The sequence below is a fragment of the Miniopterus natalensis genome, chromosome 14 (assembly GCF_054644295.1).
Source record: "Miniopterus natalensis isolate mMinNat1 chromosome 14, mMinNat1.hap1, whole genome shotgun sequence".
In the NCBI taxonomy this organism is placed as follows: domain Eukaryota; kingdom Metazoa; phylum Chordata; class Mammalia; order Chiroptera; family Miniopteridae; genus Miniopterus; species Miniopterus natalensis.
The window spans coordinates 37,227,461-37,250,280 of NC_142094.1; the positions used below are offsets into that span (position 1 = coordinate 37,227,461).

Here is a 22,820-nt window from a genome sequence, read left to right on the forward strand (position 1 = left end):
CCCATGCACTGAAAGGTGGTCAGTTCGATTCCTGGTCAGGGCACACACACGGGTTACAGGTTCAAATAAAATCTAGATATTTGTTTTTTTAGCTTGGTTAAATCTTTCAGAAAATGTACAAGGTGTAGCTATAAAATAAGATTTTATTCCCATAGGAATGGATCTCATTTTATGTATACTTGATAATTGACAGTAGGTCAATGGGGAAGTCTCAGTGAAAATTCCTAGAGTTTTTTTGTTAACTAGAAAAGTATTTTCTAATCATGGTTAGGTAATAGAATTTATGACATATTGAAAACTATGGTTTGCTTATTGTCAGGAAGGGTGTTTTAATAGTTAAAAAAATTTTTTTTTGTATTTTAATCGAGTCTGATCTTTATGTATTAGAATACTTCTTAACTGATTTGGAGGAAATGGATTCCTTTTCTGCTTAAAGGTGAAGTGGATCCTAAAGAGAGGATAGCACGCCAACGAAAACTATTACAGAAGAAACTTGGCCTTAATATGGGAGAAGCCATTGGAATGAGTACTGAAGAACTCTTCAATGATGAAGATTTGGATTATACCCCAACTTCAGCAGCCCTTGTAAACAAACAACCTGTAGGTAAAACCTTTATTTGTTTGATTTTAAGTAATTATACAGAGGGCTTGCTTCCTTTTGCTATGCAGTTGCAGTTTTAAAAAAAGTGCTGTCCCTAATTCTGCTGATTGCTGCTTAGTGCCACCATAATGTAATGTTTTTATTTATAAATTGGATTTCTGGTGACAGATTTTAAAGAGACAGAAATTCGACCTACCTTATAGAGACTGTACTGCTAGATAAAAGCTGTGGTGGACCTTTAGGAGCCTCTCATATTGAAAGATCCTAGTTGCACCAATTTTTCTTTCCTTTGTTCTTTAGCGAAGGAAACAAAAGGTAAATGTTTGAGAGTGGGAGATAGTAAGGGCTATCGTAGTCAGATAGGAATCTAAAATCTTTAGAGCTGTGATTCATTTTTTAATTTGAGAAAGTAACAAACATGATAAAAAAGGACTTTTAGATGCAGAAGGATATGCAGTATGAAGTAAAAGAAATTTCTTTCCAATAATTGATAGATACCCATGCCCCATGCTCCATAGGCAACCCTTTTTGAGTTATTTATGCATTCTTCCTGAAATTTTCTATGTATATACAAGTATATGTGTCCTTTTAAGCCATGTTTACCTTTATTGACTTCGTGTAGCTTAAATATCTGTATATACAGATTGATCACATTCTTTTTTGACAGACTCAGGTTATTTTGTTGGTGGCTATACTATAATTTTGTTCTGTATTGCTCCTTTTTTCTCTATTCTTCCTATTCCCAATGGATGCCTGTATGCCTCTCTCTCTTTTTTTTTTAAATGTCCCAGACTCTATAAGCAGTGGCTTTCTCCTCAGAAAAATTCACATACAAGTGAAATACTACCTCTCAGGGGCTCAGCAGCCTTTCCTCTTGCCCCTGCAGTATCCTTTTAGGGTTTTATGGGCCCTGTTAGGATTTCCTGCTTTGCAGTCATGAAACCCTTACCTTCTCATTCCCTTGGCCTTTCCCTTTGCTTAAGTTGAGAATGGTCTATTTGCCTTTATACTAGTTGTCTCTTAACCATTAGAATTTGTCAACTATATTTTTTTAGGGTTAGGGTATGTGTGATGATGAATTACTTTTGCAGACAAAAAAAAAATATTGCACATGCCGGAGGGAAAAAGGAAAAGAGTATAAAGAGGCAGAAAATATGACAACCAGCAAAGAATGGAAAGAAATGAGGTACAAAAGAAGCTTAAGATGTAAATAAAAAAGAAAATAGAATAAAACAAAGGAGAACAAAAATGTAGTACTGTGTCACAGTGTGGTAATTGGGCATGGTGTAAGAAAATGAATGGGCAGGAATATTAGAGAAAATGGTCTCTATACAGAATAGTTGGACAGGGATGGGCAACAGCCAGTTTATGGTTTGAAAGATCCAAGTTTGGTTGTCATGGACCTTTGGGAGGAGTTGTCATAGGCTGATTACTGCTGCATTACCTTGTATGTGTGCCAGTAGTCCCTGGATCAAGACTGTACATGACATCCATACCAGTGACCTTGATTGGTGGTAGAATGGTAAATTTCATTTGACTCTCAATCAGTTAAGGGCAGAAGGGATTTTTAGGCTTGGGCCCAAAGCATTTCTAACAGCCTTTATAATGTCTTCCATGAATGGAAAAGAGATAAAAAAAATAGTAGGCTGTGAGTGCCTTAGAGGAAGGAAGCTTGTGGGGTAAGTTGACTATAGGATGCTGGACCAATCACTTCTGGATATAATTAAAAAAATTTTTTTCAGCAGATGATGAGTATCAGTTATTTTCATTGACATTCTTTATTCTTATAATTTTTGGTTGGTATTATGGTTATTTTGAAATCTCACTCTTCAAAGCTCTTTTGGTGGGTTAGGATCATACATTTGTGCCACATCTGCGACATAAGAAAAGTTACGAAACGCTTGAGCATCTGTTGGGAATTGGAAGAGTAGGGAAGAAGGAAGAGAAGAGAGTGAAATAATGGTACAGCCATACAGCAGAATAGCATGAAGCTCTCAAAAAAGAATGTGATCAATTTGTATATAGTGAAATTTATAGACTTGGTCCTCTTTTGAGGCTGAGACTATGGATATTTATTTTAACTTCTAAAGTTCAAACTCAGTGTTCTTTTATTCTTTTAGACTCTTCAGGCAGCTGAATTGATTGACTCAGAATTCCGAGCAGGAATGAGCAATAGACAAAAGAACAAAGCGAAAAGAATGGCCAAGTTATTTGCAAAACAGAGATCCAGGGATGCAGTGGAAACTAATGAAAAGAGGTAATTATCTTTTTCTATTCATTTAAAACGATAACGCCTTCTAGCTTAAATATGTGTCTACTTGATCTCTAAAAACTTTTTGCTGACATTGTCTCTAGCTGTGGAGTACCATTTGGATTGTCTTGCTCAACTGCCGGAGAGTATTTACTATTACTAGGGACTAGGACAACTTGCCAGAAAAATCTGCATGTGCAGATATTTTTCTTACTAATTATGAACTCTGAATGAGGGCTGAAGATCTTCCAGGGGGAGCCCATTTTGGGCAGAGGCAACAATGTAAATGCCTTAATCATGGAATGTTCAAGAAATAGAAAGGGCAATATGGCTGGGATGAGTGGTGGAAATGAGAGTAGTAAAGAGTGAAGTCAGAGAGATGATGGTCTAAGGGCCACAGGTTAAGAATAGTGCATTAGTAAAGTGAGAACTATTACATTACTATATCACCTGTTCCCTAGGCTGGCAGCTAACCCAAATAGCAGGTAATAATCCAGGCTTGTTTACCTAACCTGTTGTAGGAAAGAACTCTGATTAAACTCATGGTCCTCACATTCTTAATGAGTTAATAAAAGTGATATCTGTGCATGGTTGGAGCAGCATTTCTCAAAGGATGTTTCAAAACAAACCCCTTGGGAAGCATTTTGAGAGACTTGTTAAAATGCAGATTATTGGGCCCCACTCAGCTCTATTATATCAGAATTTTTAGTGGTATTCAAGAAGTGTTTGAGCCCGGCTGGGCGTGGCTCAGTGCTTGAGCGTTGGCCTAGGATCCAGGCGATCGTGGTTCCATTCCCAGTCAGGGCACATGCCCAGGTTGCGGGCTGAATCCCCAGTTGGGGCGTGCAGGAGGCAGCCCACCAAAGACAACTCTGTCATCATTGATGTTTCTCTCTCTCTCTCCCCTTCCCCTCCCTCTCTCTGAAATCAATATACATTTAAAAAAAAAAAAAAGTGTTTGAGTAAATGAATTAAATATGAGAGCCTATGAAAATAAATGTTTGTTGATGACAACCTTTTGTTGTTCTTTCCATTCATATAAAGCTAAAAAGTGTTTCAGTGTTTTCTTTTAAAAGCTAGGCACAAAGGAGGATAAATAATAAACATCTACTTGGTATAAAATTTTATATGTGATTGTTTTATTTTTAAGTATAGAATCTTTATTGCTTGTTAACTACAGGCTTTTTTCAGTTAGTAGCTCATTAAGATCATATGGTAACCTAGTAATTGTTTCTACTGGCTTTTATTTATATAAGAGCTTTTACCCAAGTGTTTGAATATTAGAAATATTAGTCCTTATTTTTCAGACTTGTGATTCATTCATTCCACGAATATTTACTCAATATCTTCTATGTGCAAGATACTGTACTAGGCCCTCAGCATACAGTAGTGAATAAAACAGATAAGATTTCTGTTTTTGTGGAGCTTACATTGAAGAGGGAGAGATAGATGAGGAACAAGATAAATAAGAGAATCATATGTTAATGGTGAGGATTTAGAAGGAAAAAGATAAAGCAAGTAAGGAAAACGTGCAACGTTTTGGGGTAGAGAATTTAAAGTTTAAATAGGCTGATCAAGAAGGGATTCACAGAGTTGACTTTTCAGTGAAGATCTGAAAGAAGTGAGGATTCTATATTTGGAAAAGAAATTCCACATGGAATAGCAAGGGCAAATGCCTGGAAGTAGAAATATACTTAATAAATTCAGGGACAGTAAGGTGACCGATGTGGCTAGATTGGAGAGAATTAGAGTAAAAACAATAAGGAGTGACATTAGAGAGGCTCAGATTTCATTCATCACCTTATAGAAAAAATAGTTGGCCAAACAAATTACACTATTAAGATGGGGGCAATATTTATAGAAAATAATGCTCTGTATACCTTAACTGTGCTAATTAACTGTTAATTCTGGTCTTTTAGTCATAAAATAACATTTTCTCAAATTTTCTGGATACATTTTTCATTGATCAGTTGTCTTATCTCTATCTTATTCAACAACTAGTAAAATTATAGTGTGTCACTCAGCATATTACTTTTTCTCCTCGGTACAAAAGCCTAAAAGTTATGCTGGGCCCGATTTAGGTTGTTAGACCAAGGGAGTTTGAGAGGAGCTGGTTCTAGAGAGGAAGAAAAAAAAACTTGTTAATTTGAGATCCAATTTGTAAGTAAGAATTCATTGACTATTATTCATCAATAAGAGTAGCAGAGTACATTTTTGCTCAAAAATTTTAAGTGGTTAATTTTAGTTATTTGATACATGAAATTATATGTAAACCACGTAAGCAAACTATGACGAAACATTTGTTCAAATGATGGATTTTCTTACATTTATTGTGGTTCACATTTCCTTATTCATGCTTTAAATGGTTACTTTCATTTTTTTAGCAATGATAGCACAGATGGAGAACCAGAAGAAAAGAGAAGAAAAATATCAAATGTTGTTATTAATCAGTCTGCAAATGATTCCAAAGTCTTGATTGATAATATTCCTGACAATTCTTCCTTAATTGAAGAGGTACTATTGAAATGCCCTAAAGTGTCCTTTGAAATTGTTTATAATTTTTTCATACTAATGTGTCAGTAGTAGTGTTTAATAATCTGCCAATTGAAAGAAATTATATTAAAAATCATATCTTTACTTCACTAATAAAATTTTAATTATTTAAAAATTTTATAACCTGACTATTATTACTAGACCTCCACATAAATACACTTTATTAAATTACTTAAATTATTAGCATAAAATAGACCTTTTGAATTAGTAGTAATGTTGTTTTTCTTATTTAGACAAATGAATGGCCTTTGGAAAGCTTTTGTGAAGAACTTTGCAACGACCTTTTTAATCCCTCCTGGGAGGTATGATTTTTTTTTTTTAAACCTGTTATTTTTATTTATTTTTTATTGACTTTATTGAGGTGACATTGGTTAGTTAATGAAATTGTATAGATTTCAGGTGTACAAATAATACATCATCTGTATATTGTATTGTGTGTTTACCACCCCAAGTCAAGTCTTTTTCCATCATTATTTTTCCCCCCTTTACCTTGTTACCATATGGTGGTTGTCTCGTTGTTGTTGTGGTTGTTTTTGCTTCATCCTTTCAGCTTTTTCACTCAGCCCCCCAAACCCTGTCCCCTCTGACAGCTGTCAGTCTGTTCTCTGTATCTATGAGTCTGTTTCTATTTGGTTTTTAGTTTATTTTGTACATTAGATTCCACGTGTAAGTGAAATCATATGGTACTTATCTTTCCTGACTAGCTTATTTCACTTAGCATAATATTCTCTAGGTCCATTCATGATGTTGCAAAAGGTGAGATTTCCTTCTTTTTAATGGCTGAGTAGTAGTCCATTGTGTGAATGTACCACAGCCATTTTATTCATTCATCTACTGATGGACACTTGGGCTGCTTCCAAATCTTGGCTATTGTAAATAACACTGCAATGAACATAGAGGTGCATATATTCTTTCGAATTAGTGTTTTGGGTTTCTTCAGATATATTCCCAGAAGTGGAATTGCTGGGTCATAAGGCAGATCCATTTTTAATTTTTTGAGGCTTTCTACAGTGGATGCACCAGTCTGCATTCCCACCAGCAGTGCATGAGGGTTCCCCTTCCTTCACATCCTCACCAACACTTGTCTGTTGATTTATTAATCATAGTCATTCTGACAGGTGTGAGGTGATACCTCATTGTGGTTTTAATTTGCATTTCTCTGATGATTAATGGTATTGAGCATCTTTTCATATGTCTATTGGCCATCTTTGGAGAAGTGTTCATTTAGGTTCTTTGCCCATTTTTAATTTCATTTTTATTATTTTTTAATCCTTACCTGAGGGTATTTTCTCCATTGCTTTTCAGAGAGAGTGGGGGTGGGGGAGAGAGAAACATTGATGTGAGAGAGACATGTCAATTGGTTGCCTCCTGCACAAGCCCCAACCAGGGCCGGGGATCAAGCCTGCAAGAGAGGTACGTGCCCTTAGCCAGAATAGAACTCGGGACTGTTCAGTCTGCAGGCGGATGCTCTAACCACCAAGCCAGACTGGCTAGGGCATTTCCCATTTTTTAATTGGATTTTTTTTTTTGGTGTTGAGTTTCATATGTTCTTTATAAATTTTGGTAATTAACCCCTTATCAAATGTGTCATTGGTGAATATATTCTTCCATTCAGTGGATTGTCTTTGTGTTTTGTTGATGGCTTCCTTTGCTGTGCACAAACTTTTGAGTTTTATGTAGTTCCATTTGTGTTTTGTTGTTGTTGTTTGTTTCCCTTGACCGAGGCAATACATCAAGAAGAATATTGCTGCATGAAAAGTCTGAGATTTTACTGTTACGTTTCTTTCTAGGATTTTTATGGTTTTGAGTTTAACATTTAAGTCTTTAATCCATTTTGAGTTTATTCTTACATATGGTGGATGGTGTATACACATTTTTTATGTATATCTGTCTAGTTTTCCCAACACCATTTATTGAATAGACTACCTTTACTCCATTGTATGTTCTTGCCTCCTTTGTCAAATATTAATTGACCATAAAGGCATGGATTTATTTCTGCGCTCTCTATTTTGCTCCATTGATCTGTATGTCTGTTTTTATGCCAGTACCATACCGTTTTGATGACTATGGCCTTGTATTTTAGTTTGATATCAAGTAACACGATTCCTTCTACTTTGTTCTTTCTCAAGATTGCTATGGCTATTCGGGGTCTTTTGTGGTTTCATATAATCTTTTGAAATATTTGTTCTAGTTCTGTAAAATATGGCATTGGTATCTTGATAGGAATTGTGTTGAATCTATAGGTTGCTTTGGGTAGTATGGACATTTTAATGATGTTAATTCTTGCTATCAATGAACATGGTATATACTTCCATTTATATGTATCTTCAGTTTCTTTTTTCAGTGTATTATAATTTTCTGAGTACAGGTCTTTTACATCCTTGGCAAAATTTATTCCTAGATTTTTATTTTTTTTTGATGCAGTTGTAAATGGGATTGTTTTCTTAATTTCCCTTTCTGATAGTTCATTATTTGTGTATAAAAATGCAACTGGTTTCTATTATTTATTTTGTATCCTGCTACTTTACTGAATTCATTTATTCCAGTAGTTTTTGGTGGAATCTTTAGGATTCTCTACATACAATATTATGTCACCTGCAAATAATAACAGTTTTACTTCTTCCTTTCCAATTTGGATGCCTGTTATTTCTTCTTGTCTGATTGCTGTGGCTAGGACTTCCTGTACTATGTTGAATAAGAATGGTGGAAACAGACATCCCTGTCTTGTCCCCAATCTTAAAGGAAACACTTGTAGTTTTTGCCCATTGAGTATGATTTTGCTGTGGGTTTGTCATATATGGCCTTTATTACATTAAGGTATGCTTCCTTTGTTCCACTTTTCTGAGAGTTTTTATCATAAATGGGTGTTCAATTTTATCAAATGCTTTTTCTGCATCAATTGATATGATCATGTGATTTTTATCCCTCATTGTGCTTATGTGGTGCATCACGTTTATTGATTTGTGTATATTGTTCCAACCTTGTTTTCCCAGAATAAATCCCACTTGATCATGGTGTATGATCTTTTTAATATATTGCTTGATCCAGTTTGCTACTATTTTGTTGAGGATTTTAGCATCTGTGTTCATTGGCCTGTAATTCTCTTTCCTTGTAGTGTCTTTATCTGGTTTTGGAATTGGGAAAATACTGGCCTTGTAAAATGAGCCTGGGAGTCTTCCTTCCTGTTGACCTTTTTGGAATAGTTTGAGAAGGATAGGTGTCAGTTCTTTGAATGTTTGATAAAATTCACCTATGAAGCCATCCAGTTTAGGACTTTTGTTTGTTGGGAATTTTTTTACTACTGCTTTTATTTCATTAGTTGTAATCTGTTTATTCAGATTTTCTGATTCTTCCTGAATCAGTTTTGGAGATTGTATGTTTCTAGGAATTTATCCATTTTTTCCAGATTGTCCAATTTGTTGGCTTTGTTGTTCATAATATTTTCTTATAATCCTTTGTATTTCTTTGGTGTCAGTCATTACTTCTCTTTCATTTTTTTAATTTTTTATTTAGGTCCTCTCTCTTTTATTCTTCATCGATTCTGGTTAAAGGTGTGTCAGTCTTGCTTCTCTATTTTGTTTATTTCTGCTCTGATCGTCACTATTTACTTCCTTTTCTGCACTTTGGGCTTTATTTGTTGTTCTTTTTCTAGTTCCTTTAAGTTTAAAGTTCGATTGTTTGAGTTTTTTCTTATTTCCTGAGGTAGGTCTGTGATGCTATGAATTTCCGTCTTAGGGCTGCTTTTGCTGTGTCCCATAGATTTTTGGGTTGTTGTGTTCTCATTTTCATTTGTTTCAAGCTATCTTTTGATTTCTTCCTTGATGTCATTGTTAACCCATTCATTGTTTAGTAACCTGTAATTTAACTTCCATGTCTTTGTGTGCTTTTCAGTTTTTTTCTTGTGATTGATTTGTAGTTTCATACCACTATGGTCAGAGAAGATGTTTGATATGATTTCACTTTTCTTAAGTTTATTGAGACTTGTTTTGTATCCTTACGGTTTGTTTTGTGGTCTATCCTCGAAACTGTTCCAAGTGCACTTAAAAAGAATGTATATTCTGCTTTTTTGGGGTGAAATGCTCTGAAGATGTTAGTTAAAATCCATCTGATCTAGTATGTCATTTAAGGCCGATGTTTATTTTTTATGGTTTCTGTGTCTTTTTTCATGCTGTTGTAGTTCTCGTAAGTTTCTTGAGCATCCTTATAACCATTTTTTAAAACTATATCTGATAAATTGCTTGCCTTCATTTCATTTAGTTTTTTTCCTTCAGATTTCTCCTGTCTTTTTTCATTTCGGGTCTGTTTATCTCCCCATTTTGGCTGCCTCTTTGTGTTTGTTTCTATGTATTAGGTAGATCTGCTATGACTCCCAGTCTTCGTAGTATAGCCTTAAGTAGTAGGTGTCCTGTGGGACCCAGTGGTGCAGTCTCCTTGATCAACTGAGCTGGGTGCTCCAGGAGTGACCTTAGAAGGAACTTCTGTAGCTGACATACCTCTCCTGAATCTCAGCTGCCACGTGTGGGAGCATGGCCAGCCCTTTTCACATCTCCACCCTTCCTACCAGGCTTGATGTCTACAATTTCTTTTATTACAATTTCTCTAGCTTTATTTTCTTTGCCAATGAAGGGAACCATGTCAAGTACAGTCTGTTTTATCATGGTACTTATTCTTCCCTTGTGTCCTTCTCAGGACCACTGGTCAAGGCATTTTATATTACTCACCAAGTAGAAAACTTTAGACTGATTTTCAGCTTTCATATCATTTTTGTTGTATTTCTTTAGTGGCTTATTCATTTCTTTTCACTACAATACAAAGACTTGTATATCTCTCTCAGACAGTAAAAGTGTCCTTTGGAAGTGAACAATTTTGATTAAAAGCAGTAATTTCCACACCAGCTTTTTAACCTCAAAAATATTTCTTCAAAGAATATCTTTAACTATGTAAAAAAGATGAAAGTAAAGTTCCTCTGGTTGAAGTTGAGGGTTAGTGGTCTCAAACCATTCTGTTCCACTTACAGTGGCCTCTGGATAATTTTAAAAACACTGGTTTGGAGTACCTTTTAGCAGCAGCCTTTCTGCTCCTTGATGTACTTCTGTTTAAAGCTATTCATGTTTTAACTCACATGAGATCTTAGAATAAGTGGGTGCAGTGTCAGTGGCCCATTTCCTTCCTTCCAAATGACACTTCAGAAGGCTACAGGGCTACAGTGAAGCATTAGTTATAAGGTATTTTATTTGAATTTATTCTTTTGACATTTAACACTGGTAGCTTTAGAACTTAGTTTTGATGCACATATTTCTAAAATATTGGTATCGGGGCTATAAAGAACAATATATGAAACTTTCTTCTTTAATGTAGATAATGCTGAATGTAAGTAGAGGATAGAGAAGGGACATACAAGTGGATTATGTATATCTAAAGAAGATATTAGAATAGCTATTTTCCTAGCTTGATTTAAAAAATATTCCACATAACCAAAATTGTAAAATTTATATGTGTAGTTCTCCTAGGTTAGTAGAAGAAAAAGACATTCTTATGAAATGTCACTTATTCTAATTTCCTAAAAATCTAATATTTCCTTGTCAAATTAAAGAAAAGTTAAACTTGGTTTCTTAAGCATTTAACTTCTGACATTTATTTCTTGGTTATTTTTAGGTTCGACATGGTGCAGGCACTGGACTTAGGGAAATCCTTAAAGCTCATGGGAAAAGTGGTGGTAAAATGGGAGACAGTACTTTAGAAGAGGTAAGTCTAGAAAAGCAATAATTATTATTGAATTTCAGTAGTTGGCTCTTTTTCCAAGTTAGGGAAGTAACAGCAAGTACCCTGAGGTAAAAATGAGAGGTAAATAGTAAGAAATACGGAGAGGTGATTATGAGGGGAAAAGTAAAAGTAAAAAGGTTAAGATCAAAGTCTACGTATAGACAGGAAGAAATTAGTTCAGGGGAAAGATGTTCAGAAACATTGGAAAAGTATGTAGAAGCAAGAGTATTTGAGCAGGATGTAATGGATTAGAAGTAGAGTAAGGTGAATAAGAGGATAGTTTAGAGGTCAGTGAGCAATATGATTGGTGTAGCATGGAGTTTCTTCATTTCTCTTGGAGTGCAAGTAGTATAATAGAATTTATGAATTTTAAACATTTTGGTATAGTATATCTCAATCTAATAAAGAGGATGTGGTTAATATTAAATATAGCAATTGGGACTCTAATATATTTTGGTTATTCTTCCTACAGCTAAAATAATCCATCTCAATATTTTAGTTTTTTTTTGGACCTAATATGTTTCCCCAAACCCCAGTACAAAGTGTGATCTTTGTTACTAAAAATGATTGTTTAACAGATGATTCAGCAGCATCAAGAGTGGTTGGAAGACTTGGTTATTAGACTCCTTTGTGTTTTTGCATTAGACAGATTTGGAGACTTTGTTTCTGATGAAGTAAGTATCACCTAAGGGAGGCTTTGCCCAATTAAATTTCAAATTCAGCAAAATAAGCCTTTTGCAAATAAAAGTTTTCTTCCTTTCTCATTTGTAGGTTGTGGCACCAGTTCGTGAAACTTGTGCTCAAACATTAGGTGTGGTGTTAAAACACATGAATGAAACAGGAGTTCATAAGACTGTGGATGTGCTGCTTAAGTTACTTACACAGGAACAATGGGAAGTTAGACATGGTGGTCTGCTAGGAATAAAATATGCTTTGGCAGTTCGTCAGGTAAATATTCAGTTTTTGAAGCATATATGGGAGAGTTTCTCCCCTTTGTTTATTTTTACTAATTATATGAAATGGCCCTAGATTCCTAGTGTTACAGATTGTTTAACAGATGATTGGAAGTCAGTCCTTCCAAGACTTGCCTTCTTAAGATAATGTCAGTAGAGACAGGCGATACAGATAAGAATTTACATACAAGTGAAAAGATAATGAATTAGGTTTGGAAACCTTTTCCTGTTCATAGCCAGATCAATTCTAGGTGAGATTTCATTGTGTGTGATCACAGGAGTGGCCTCTGAAGGCTGGCTCTATTGGGGAACTTGAAAAAGAGAGTAGTTGGAATAAAGAGAAGCAGGAAGGGGTTGCTTTTCTTTTCCTCTTCTCATACCTTTTTGGTTATCAGTGGAGTTGAATGAGAAATAGAAGTTAAAGTTCTAGTGCCAGGGTTATCTTTGTATGTGTAGTCACACAGGGAATTCATAGTCTTACCTTGAGAACGTGTCCTGATGTTTTAAATGACACTGAATAATAATAAAGTACTTGATACTGTTGTAGTCTTTCAAATAGGATTAGCTACATAGGCTTCTATTGATGTTATTTTTCTTTTCTGTTTATGTGATTCTTTTTTAATAAAGATTGGAATTTATGTTTTCATATGGCAAGTTTAATAATAAATATTTAAGCACAATAGTTGTACTACAGAAAGTTAATTTATTTTGATGTACTGTTTTGCAGGATGTAATTAATACTTTATTGCCTAAAGTTTTAACTAAAATAATTGAAGGACTCCAGGACCTTGATGATGATGTCAGAGCTGTTGCTGCAGCATCATTAGTACCTGTGGTAGAAAGCCTTGTGTATCTTCAGACACAAAAGGTAAGTTTAATATATTTTTTTGGTATATTCTTCCTGTAGAGCTTGTTTACATTTGGAGCATAAAGTATTAGGAAAAACATTCACTACTTTTTTTCTCCTTCACTCTCTATTTTTCTTGTGACAACCCTCTGGTGTATGCAACTCAGATACACATTATCCTTGGGAAGAGTGAATTGTGTCTATTAACCTCCTTCTCATTCACATACACAATATGTAGGGAATTTCCCTGAGAAAAAAAGCAAACATCTCTTCTTTATTTTACTCTTGGTTTTTAGACATATGTGATTTTTGTTTGTTTTGATTTTGTTTTTTTGGTTTTTTAATCTGGTCTCATTTTTTGAAGTGCCTCTTTCAAGGTCTGTTTCCCTTGTATTATCAAAACCAGAACATTTATATTTGGAAGTGTAGCAAGCAGTATTTTACAAATGACATTTGTCTATAGTAGTGTTTTAAATAAAATTACATAGAGGGCTATGTCTTGTGTGTCTTTATTGTTTTCAAAGTTTAGTTTTTATATAAAATAAAGTATTGACTATTTTATTTCCTGAATTCTCCCTACCATTGCGAATCTGGTTAGGAAGAGAAGTTTCAAAGTAGATATGAGTGGCATTAAAAACAGGGATAGGGAATTGTTAAAGGCAAATAATATCCCCTTCTTAACTTTGCTCAAAATTGACACTATCCAAGATCTTTGGGTTTGTATATGCCTTTGAATTGGTAGTGACTCCTGGGATACAACTTGGCATGGCTTGTGAATATTTTGTGTAAAATTAGTAACTGTTTTTTTGATAACTGGTCTTATAGGTACCCTTCATTATAAATACCTTATGGGATGCTCTTCTGGAACTAGATGATCTAACAGCTTCAACAAATAGTATTATGACTCTTCTTTCATCCCTGTTAACTTACCCTCAGGTTCAACAATGCAGGTAATTATTTTTATTTAGTGGAATAAAGTAAAAAGTATTTATATAAATTTCCAGATAATTAAGCCTAAAAATATAATAGTCTAGCTTTTAGGAACAGTACTGTAAGTTGGTGATGCCAAAGACTACTATTTTCAGGAGGCCTTTGTTTTTAAACTATCTGACACTAGCACATTTGGAGCAAGAGCTTAAAAAGGTCATATTCTTTTACCCTTGGGTTACTTTGGTTATAGAATTCTTCATCTTATTCATCTTATAATAGTTGACTTCAGAACATAATTATTGCATTTTATTTTCACCTCTAACCCCAGAATATAGAACTTTAGCCTAACTTAGTGATATTTAGTTGATATAGTTAACATTGAACCAGCAGCATTGTATTTTCCAAAATTTGCTCCTCTAGGAACTTTTTCCTTGTAATGTTTATTTCAGCTTTTGTTCTTGGTTTCAAGGATTACTCATCAAGAAGGAAATGCATAGTAATGTAATGTAATGTCCAAAGGCAGAGATTGGGTAAAGCCAAAAACGTAAATCAAGAAATTTAGTGTCATATTTTCCTATCCTGATTATTTGAAATGAAGCTCAGCTAATTAATGTATTCCCTTCGTTTTAGACTGGCTCCTGAATGTTATTGTTTCTATTAATAGTATCCTTGGAGATACAGAAGTGAAAATTTGTATGCAACTTAAAAAAAATTACAGATGAGAAAATTAATTACTGTTCTTAGCCTAGTGAGGGTGTTCAGTAAATGTTCATATGATTATGATCATAAATGATTTCTGGTTCTGTGAGTATTCCCAAAGAAAATCATAGATGTATGAAAACATGTAGAGAATGTTTCAAATAATACTGACCAACTGGTAGTACTTCACTGTTAAGTTTAGGCTAGTAGTACAGTCTACAAATTGGAACAGCAAAATAAATGAGAAAAGTGGTGGTGGTAGTGCATATATGGGATTTCCTAATTTTCATATGCTTTCATTAATAATGAAAGCTATAGGGAATAAATGAGTTAATCTATGTGAAAGCCCTCCTCAAGCTGCAAAATGTAAGAATTTTTGATTACCCTTCGTTAGGGATTGGCAGCCTTTCTGTGAGGGCGGATAATGATATTTTTGGCTTTGTGGGCCATACGATCTCTGTCAGAACTACTCAACTTTACCATTGTAGCACAAAAGCAGCCATAGACAATACATAAAAGAGTAAATGTGTCTGTTTTGCAGTAAAACTTGATTTAAAAAACCAGGTAGAGTGGATTTGGACTGTGGGCCTTAGTTTATTGACAACTGCTCTAAATAAAAGACTTAGGACTTCTAAAAAAAATCACCAACTAAGATAGTGTCAGAAAAGCTGGATAATGTAAGAAAATGAAAGAAAGTAGTGAAAATTCTGTTTCTTCAATATGAAATAATGTATTTTTAAAATTCTTTTCAAAATTGTTTTATTAGAAAATTTGCTTCATATATTGTGATATTTGGCATATACTTTCTAGCTTATGTCAGAAGAAATGCAGCATGTCATTTGGAGCATGAGCAGTTACACTATTAACAAGACCTTGTTATAATGCTTTTTATATATTTTGAGTCTGTTTTATGTCTATGTTGCATGTGTACTAAATGGGTAAATTAATGTAAGAAGTCAGGTTTATACAAACCTTCAGGTATTGAAGTATTGAAAGATAGGCCTCCTAAGAGGGACCACAAAACAACAGATAAATAGTTACACTGACATATTCTTTTTTATTCATGCCTTTTTTCTACAGAGGTATGTATTTCAAATGCTACTTACCAATCATTTCCTAATTCCAGGTAACTGATAAATCACTCATGGATGTGACAGGAACCTTATGGTCCAAGTTGTTAGCCTATATGTGGCTTTGCTTTCTTCCCCATTTAAAATCTAATCTGTAAGAAGGAAGATATTTGAGTTTTCTTAACTTAGTAATGCTAAGGGTAATTTTCAGAGCAACTACCATACCACTTCTTGCTCATTTGACATGTGTCAGAGATGGCCCCAGAGGGGCCACATGTAAATTATGTGTATCTAATGGTTGCCCACAGGAGAGGAGTAAGGATTAGCAATCCTGATTTTGTGTAGGCTAACTACATTTCCCATTTTCCTGAGTAAGAACAGATTAAGAATAAAAACATCTGTGTTGGAAAGTTCTAATTTGATAAAGGTAATTCATGACATGAGTGCCATAGAAGAACTTAATGTTGATATTTCTGTTCTTCTTTATGACTACTTGCTCTGGCTATGCTGGTGCCATAATAACAGTTTTGAATGAGGGTGTTAAATGAATGTTCATATGAAAATTGTATTTTTAGAATTTACTCATCAAAAAAGATAGTAGGTCCACCAGGAAATGATAAATAATGTATCAATGGAGTTTCAACTGAGATTAATTAGATTAACTTGTGTCTTCTTTATTAGTATTCAGCAGTCACTCACAGTTTTAGTTCCACGTGTCTGGCCTTTTTTGCATCACACTATATCATCAGTTCGAAGAGCAGCACTGGAAACTCTGTTTACGTTATTATCAACACAGGACCAGGTAAGAAAGAATAACTATAGTAATCTTGAAATTTATATAAATTAATTTTATAAAATAAATTGGACCACCAGGTTACCCGTGTTGCATATCCAAAGATCAGTAGAATGCTGGACCTAGTAATAGTATGGTGACCATGTAGACACATAAGAATATAATTACCATGAGGGCAGAAATATTTTAATATTTTGCTCTAGGTTATATTACTGGCACTTGGAATAGTGTTTAACACATAGGAGGCCCTCAGTAAATATTATGAACAATTGAATAGTCCCTTCCTGTCAAAGATCTGTTATTCAGTCTTTGCTCTGTGTGGTTGATAATTTGATGGTTTGCAGAACCCATTGCAGATTAGAAGGTTACATTTGAAGCTACGTAGTATTTCTGAAGACTAACAATGAAATTGCTAGGCACTTGCCTCCTCTTAAGGATTACTCAATCCTAAGAGCATGATATTTCCAAGGATAGTATACTTCAGGAGTCAGATACTGAAATGCCTGCAGCAATCATTCAGGTAATATCAAGGTATGAATGGAATCTTCTGTGATGAGCTGAGGAGTCCTTGCCCTGTCTATAAAAGGCTTCACATTCCTATTTTTAAAATAACCCTATAGGTCAAACAAAATACTAGAATTGAGGGAAATATAAGAAATCCATTCTTCTATCCTGGTGTTATTTATAGGTACTACAGCTTGAGCCAGTGATCTTTAAAAAGCAGTGGTTAATTTTTTTAGACAATAGATTGTAAGTATGAATAAATGTCTCCTTTGTGTTAACCATGCATTTCTTTGTGAATTAGGAATATTCCATATAGACTTGCTTTAATCTGCAGCATGATACTGTGTTGCACTTCTATGAATCAGCATCTGTAAATTTTGTTTTGCATTATTTTTTATTTTGTCTACTCAGACTCTTCTGAGGAAAAACTATCAGGTCTGTTTTATAATCCTCAGTTGATCAGGCATGGGTTGCTATGACAAAACTGGCATGGGTTATTCTGAATTTTCACTTTATTTTACTTTCGTGGTTTTTATCTAAATGTTTTGATGTAAGAACTGTGTTCTTAAATTCACTTGGATAGGCCTCTTGAAATTTCCAAATTTCTTCCCTTCATGGGTTTTATTTTATTTTGGGGGGGTTGTTTGTTTTTAATAAACTTTACTTAAGAGCAGTTTTAGGTTTACAGAAAAATTTAGCGGAAAGTACATAGTTCCCATATGCCCCTGTATGCACCCCCAACAGTTTCCCCTATAGTTAACATCTTGCATTAGTGTAGTACATTTGTTACACTTGATGAACCAATATTCATACATTATTATTAACTAACACCCATAGTTTACATTAAAGTTCACTCTTTGTACTGTCTATTCTATGGGTGTTTAGAAATGTACAATGATAGATATATACCACTATAGTATCACATAGAATAGTTTCACTGCCCTGAAAATGAACCTCATTTCTAAATTACTAGTAACTCTATTCTGGTTTTAGTTTCTAACTTTTCAACCTATTTCAGTAATTCCAGGGTAATTTGGTTAGGCTAAACCTGGCTGTAGCTCAGTGCATCAATACCTCAGAAAGACTGATGCCTCTGTTCCCCTGAAAGTTCTGATTATCTTTAGTAATTTTTTTGTTTTGTTTTGCTTTATAAAACCAGAAGACTTTATGAGAAAGGTGTCCTTGTCCTTAATCTTAAAATTTATTTGATCATAAGTATATATGCAGGCAGGCAATTCCCTAAAATATCCTTAAATAGAATCATAGTTAATACAGTTGTTTGTGAATCTTATATCTATTGGAACTTCTCTATAACATACCATGGTATCTGTGAAAATAAATTGTTTAGTCCCTGTGCCTCTGTCTGCGATGTTAACACGTGAAAGTATTTGCAAGCCTGGTTTCTTGGGGAGCATGAAATAAGAACTCTTAAGCAAACCAAACTAGTTTCATTTGGTAATGACTTAAAGTCAAGGTGTAACTTTTTTGCTAAACTAGCAGCTTGGCAATCTGAGTGAATTTACCACTTGTTTTTCCTTCCTACATTCTCTCTTTAGCCTGATTGTGTTTATACATGCAAGAATGTATATGTCTATCAGTAAACTCCTTTACTGGAATATCTAGATTAACTAGTGTTGATAACCACTAACTGTTATAGCCAGAACTTGACTCTAAGATCTAGAAAGGTATGCTTCTGGACACGAATCTCTTGTTTAGCCATGTTCTGTTGACTGGGTGCACTTTTTCATTCCATCTGCACCAAGTCACTTTGTGAATCATGTTTGAAAGGCAGGTTTTGGCATGAAGCTTATATTTAGCACAAAGATATACATGAGATTGAGTTGGAATCTGAGGCACACTTAATCCAGGATGTAAGAAAGTTTAACATATGCATATGAAGAGATGGAAAGACCAAAAAATAGACTTTACTAAGACTTTGACTTTAGAGAACTTTAGCATAATTAGGTTTGGCCAGATTTTATAAAGATATGGAAAGGGGAGACAAAGTGTAAATACCTAGCCACTTTCAATAAGTATTGGTTGGGCACATGAACAGAATAAGCTATTATAAATTATCTAAATATAGAATTGGGTTTGTGGGGGGGGGCGGCAAAATGGGATTAGTGAAAGAACTGAGTGTGATTCATCACTTCGTGTGAATGTGTGTTAATCCTCACCAGAGTATACTTTTCCCATCGATTTTTAGAGAGAGGAAGGAAGGAGGGAGGGAGGGAGGGAGGGAGGGAGGGAGGGAGGGAGGGAGGGAGGGAGAAACATCAATGTGAGAGAGAGACATCAATTGGTTGCCTCCCACACATGCCCCAAGTGGGTCCAGGATCAAACCTGCAATCCAGGTACATGCCCTTGACTGGTAATCGTACTCACGACCCTTTAGTGTGTGGGCGATACTGTAACCACTGGCCACACCAGCCAGAGCTTCATTTTATTTTTATAGCTTCTTTCCAGATCTTCCCTGCAACCTAACTCATTTGCTATAGAGGTAGAAGTGATGATTAATTTGGCTGCAATCAGGAATCAGGTGTTTCTGGTAATGATAATCAGATTGCTGCTTTTTTCCACACCTACCCAGTTTGTGGGAATACTTGTGGGAAGATAAAAGAGGGGACATAGCAAAAGGGTGCTGGCAAGATCTTAGCCCACCTAGGATGCCAATTTTACCAGTTAGGGATTTATTGCCAACTACAATTCTGGGAAAGGACTGAAAATACCATAGTCTCTACTGTGCCCTGCTCCCTCACCAATCTAGTTAAGTAAACAAACCTATAAATAAATACAAAGCGACAGCACTAAATTACCTGTCTAAATCAGTGCCTACTAGAGGACAAGTGTAGAAGAAATGAAAATGGATGGGCCAGCTTTCAGTTTTGTAAGAGATGGACTGACTCTGGATTGACTGAACTATATCTTGTGATCTTTTAAGATGGTACTATTGTGAGCTAAAGGCAAGTTATTTTCTGCAACCATATCTAAAAGGAGGTACTTGTACAATTATTCAGGTGAACTGACTTTGGCCTACAGATGTTTTCCCAACCTTATCTTATGTTTTCTAGTAAGTAGAATTTATGCTACGCTACTGGAGAATCTGCATTTTTCAAATGCTAGTTCCTGTGATGATATTGATCTATATATTCTGGGATGGGTTTTGAGGGGGGGGGTGTTTTCTCTTTATTTTTTAAATTTTATTTTTCTCTTTATTTATTAAGCTTACTTTTCAGAGCAGTTTTAGGTTCACAGCATATACCTCTTCCCCCGCCCCAAATACAGCTTCTCCCACCATCAACATCCCACACCAGAGTGGTACATTTATTATAGTCCGTGAGCCAACATTAACACATCATTATCAATCAAATCATATTGTACATTCATTTTATGGGTTCTGACACATGTATAATGACATATCTTCATTATTGTATCATACAGAATAGTTTCTCTAAATTCTGACCCCCACACCCTCAGCTCCCACCCCTATTCTCTACCTATTCATTCTTTCCTCCCCCTAGTTATTTTTAATAAGTATAAAGTAGAATTTACTATAGTAGTTAAGAATGTAGCCTGAGAAGACTACTACAGTTTGTATCACATTTATTGTTTATAAATATAGGGGAAACAGTATTCCCCTATAGATACGGCTTTGGGATCTACAAGCAGTGTTTGGATTTCCAATAATGGAGTTGGGGGTAGGGTGGGTTAAAAAAATTGGTAAATATGATGGGGTTTCGAAAATCATAAGAGAGAAGAGATTATAGAAGAGTAGTATTAAATTATTTGCTTGTTGTTATTACAGCTTTCCTAATTCTGTTAAAATTGTCCCTAATTGTGTCTGATGAGAAAAGAACTTCTTAGCTTCCCTTTCCCTTGCAGTAAAAAGTAGTTAAGGCATAATAGGCTCTCCCAGCTGATGATTTTGTTGTCTGTTTTAAACATCTTTCAACCCATTTTGAGAACATACAACCCCAGTCCTATCTTTGTCATTCATTAGTTTTTCATTTGCTAGAAAATTATACATAGCTTTCTAAGTTATGTGCTATCCCTAGAACTTCTAGCTGCCTGAAATTTCAGTTTAAATTTTCAAATTTCTTTTCAGTTCCTTCCAAACAACATATTTTTGCTTTAAAAAATTATGGTGTGATGTGGTGATAGGTACTGTGAGTTACTAGAATTTTTTGGTTGGTCAGTCTTACTCAGTGATCTTGTAATTATTTGAACAACAATAGACAACATGTGAGATTCGTTTCTGAGAATCCTGGGTACACAATAGGCATTTGGTTGAGCACTCTTTGATTGCTTAATTTGGGGTGGACTTTTGAATTGTTGAGAAATTCCTTGGGTTGAGGTGCTAAACCTGGGCTTAAGGGAATCCCGGAACCCTCTGAAATTGGTAGCAAAATGTTATACCTAAATATGTATGTAAGTGCGATTTTCTAAGAAAAGAGTGTGCATAGTTTTCATCAGATTTTCAAAGTTTCCCTGACCCAAAATAGATTAAGAACCTTTGCCTTAATTTTGTACCAAAGTCAAAATAGAGTTTTCTAGGTTGGGTATCATCTTATAATTCCTCACTTGGATTATTAGTGACTACAATAGAACTTAAATTCTGATCATCCAGAACAGCAGCAGTAATCTGATCATCTTTCAAATTTCCCTGACAAAGCAATGATATATAACATAACCAAGGAGATGTTGCTTATTAGAGCTTCCTTCCATGTGGAGGATGGTTTCAGCATATTTGAAGCAAAATTTAGTGCTGTTAATCATAATCAGACTTTCTCCAGTTTCCCAGCCATTATATGCCATTCGGTTTCTCCACACTACTGGAATAGTCAATATGGTACTGTTGCTCTAAAATCTTGTCAGAATTTATCACTAGTTGAACCTTTTCGATAAAGCTATATAATCTTTTCATGGTAATACTTTGAGATTATTTGACTTATAACTTCTCAAGTAAGCTAATACCCATGAATTATGTACTATAGCTTTGATTCTGTTTTTGTTTTCAGAACTCATCATCTTGGCTTATACCTATTCTTCCTGATATGCTGCGGCACATTTTTCAGTTTTGTGTTCTAGAAAGTAGCCAGGAAATTCTGGACCTCATTCACAAGGTACACAGTGAATATATCTGTATTCCTTTTCCCAGTAACTTGGTAGTTTTTAAATTTTTTCATAATTGTTACACTGTTGTTGGTCAGAGATTTTTAAGAAATTAGAAATCATTCGATGATCTGCAAGGTGAGACGAGGAAATAGGCTTCTTATGCAATATGATATTTAAATCCCAACTGGCCATGCTTCTTTCTCTTGTGTGACCTTCTATGCAAATATTTTAAGTATTTTCTTAGCCTCACTACAGAAAATAAAATGAAGGAATGACTGCTTTTCTCTGTCACTCATTTTCCTATTTATCAGAATGCTTATTGATCCTGCAAAGTATCTTTTGGGATTTATTGGTGATAAGTAGAGTCTGATTGTCATAGTTTAGACTTGCACTTTTCCCTTTTACTTAGCAAGATTGTTTATATGTGCTGGAATGTTTAAAGAAGAACCATGTGATATATTTAATAACATGGGGGGGGTGGCACTGTTGTACCTTAAAACCTGTTAAGTTAGTCTTGAATTATTGGCTCATTGTTAATAGCCTTGAATTAACAGTGGTGTTATTTCTACCACTGTTACTTCATACTGGTCCTACCCCATTTAATGTTAGGCATCAAGTAAGGTACCTTATTGAGTAAGATTGTGAATCAAGACTTATACTGTTCTTAATTTATACAAGGATATTATGACCTCTAAAGTTAGCAGAGGATATTTATCAGGAGCTCTTATATCTTGAAGTGTG

At 34.8% G+C, this 22,820-nt stretch overlaps 1 protein-coding gene across 1 annotated transcript in view; it reads left to right on the top strand.

Annotated features, from left to right (window-relative positions):
• BTAF1 (B-TFIID TATA-box binding protein associated factor 1) overlaps window positions 1-22,820 on the top strand; it is an 83,415-nt gene that overhangs the window by 26,325 nt on the left and 34,270 nt on the right. The window contains exons 5-15 of the mRNA XM_016220768.2: window positions 437-600; window positions 2,722-2,858; window positions 5,237-5,366; window positions 5,639-5,707; window positions 11,061-11,150; window positions 11,747-11,842; window positions 11,940-12,116; window positions 12,849-12,989; window positions 13,794-13,918; window positions 16,349-16,469; window positions 21,983-22,087. Coding sequence (XP_016076254.1) covers window positions 437-600; window positions 2,722-2,858; window positions 5,237-5,366; window positions 5,639-5,707; window positions 11,061-11,150; window positions 11,747-11,842; window positions 11,940-12,116; window positions 12,849-12,989; window positions 13,794-13,918; window positions 16,349-16,469; window positions 21,983-22,087 — 1,355 coding nt within the window. The remainder of the gene's footprint in view (window positions 1-436; window positions 601-2,721; window positions 2,859-5,236; window positions 5,367-5,638; window positions 5,708-11,060; window positions 11,151-11,746; window positions 11,843-11,939; window positions 12,117-12,848; window positions 12,990-13,793; window positions 13,919-16,348; window positions 16,470-21,982; window positions 22,088-22,820) is intronic.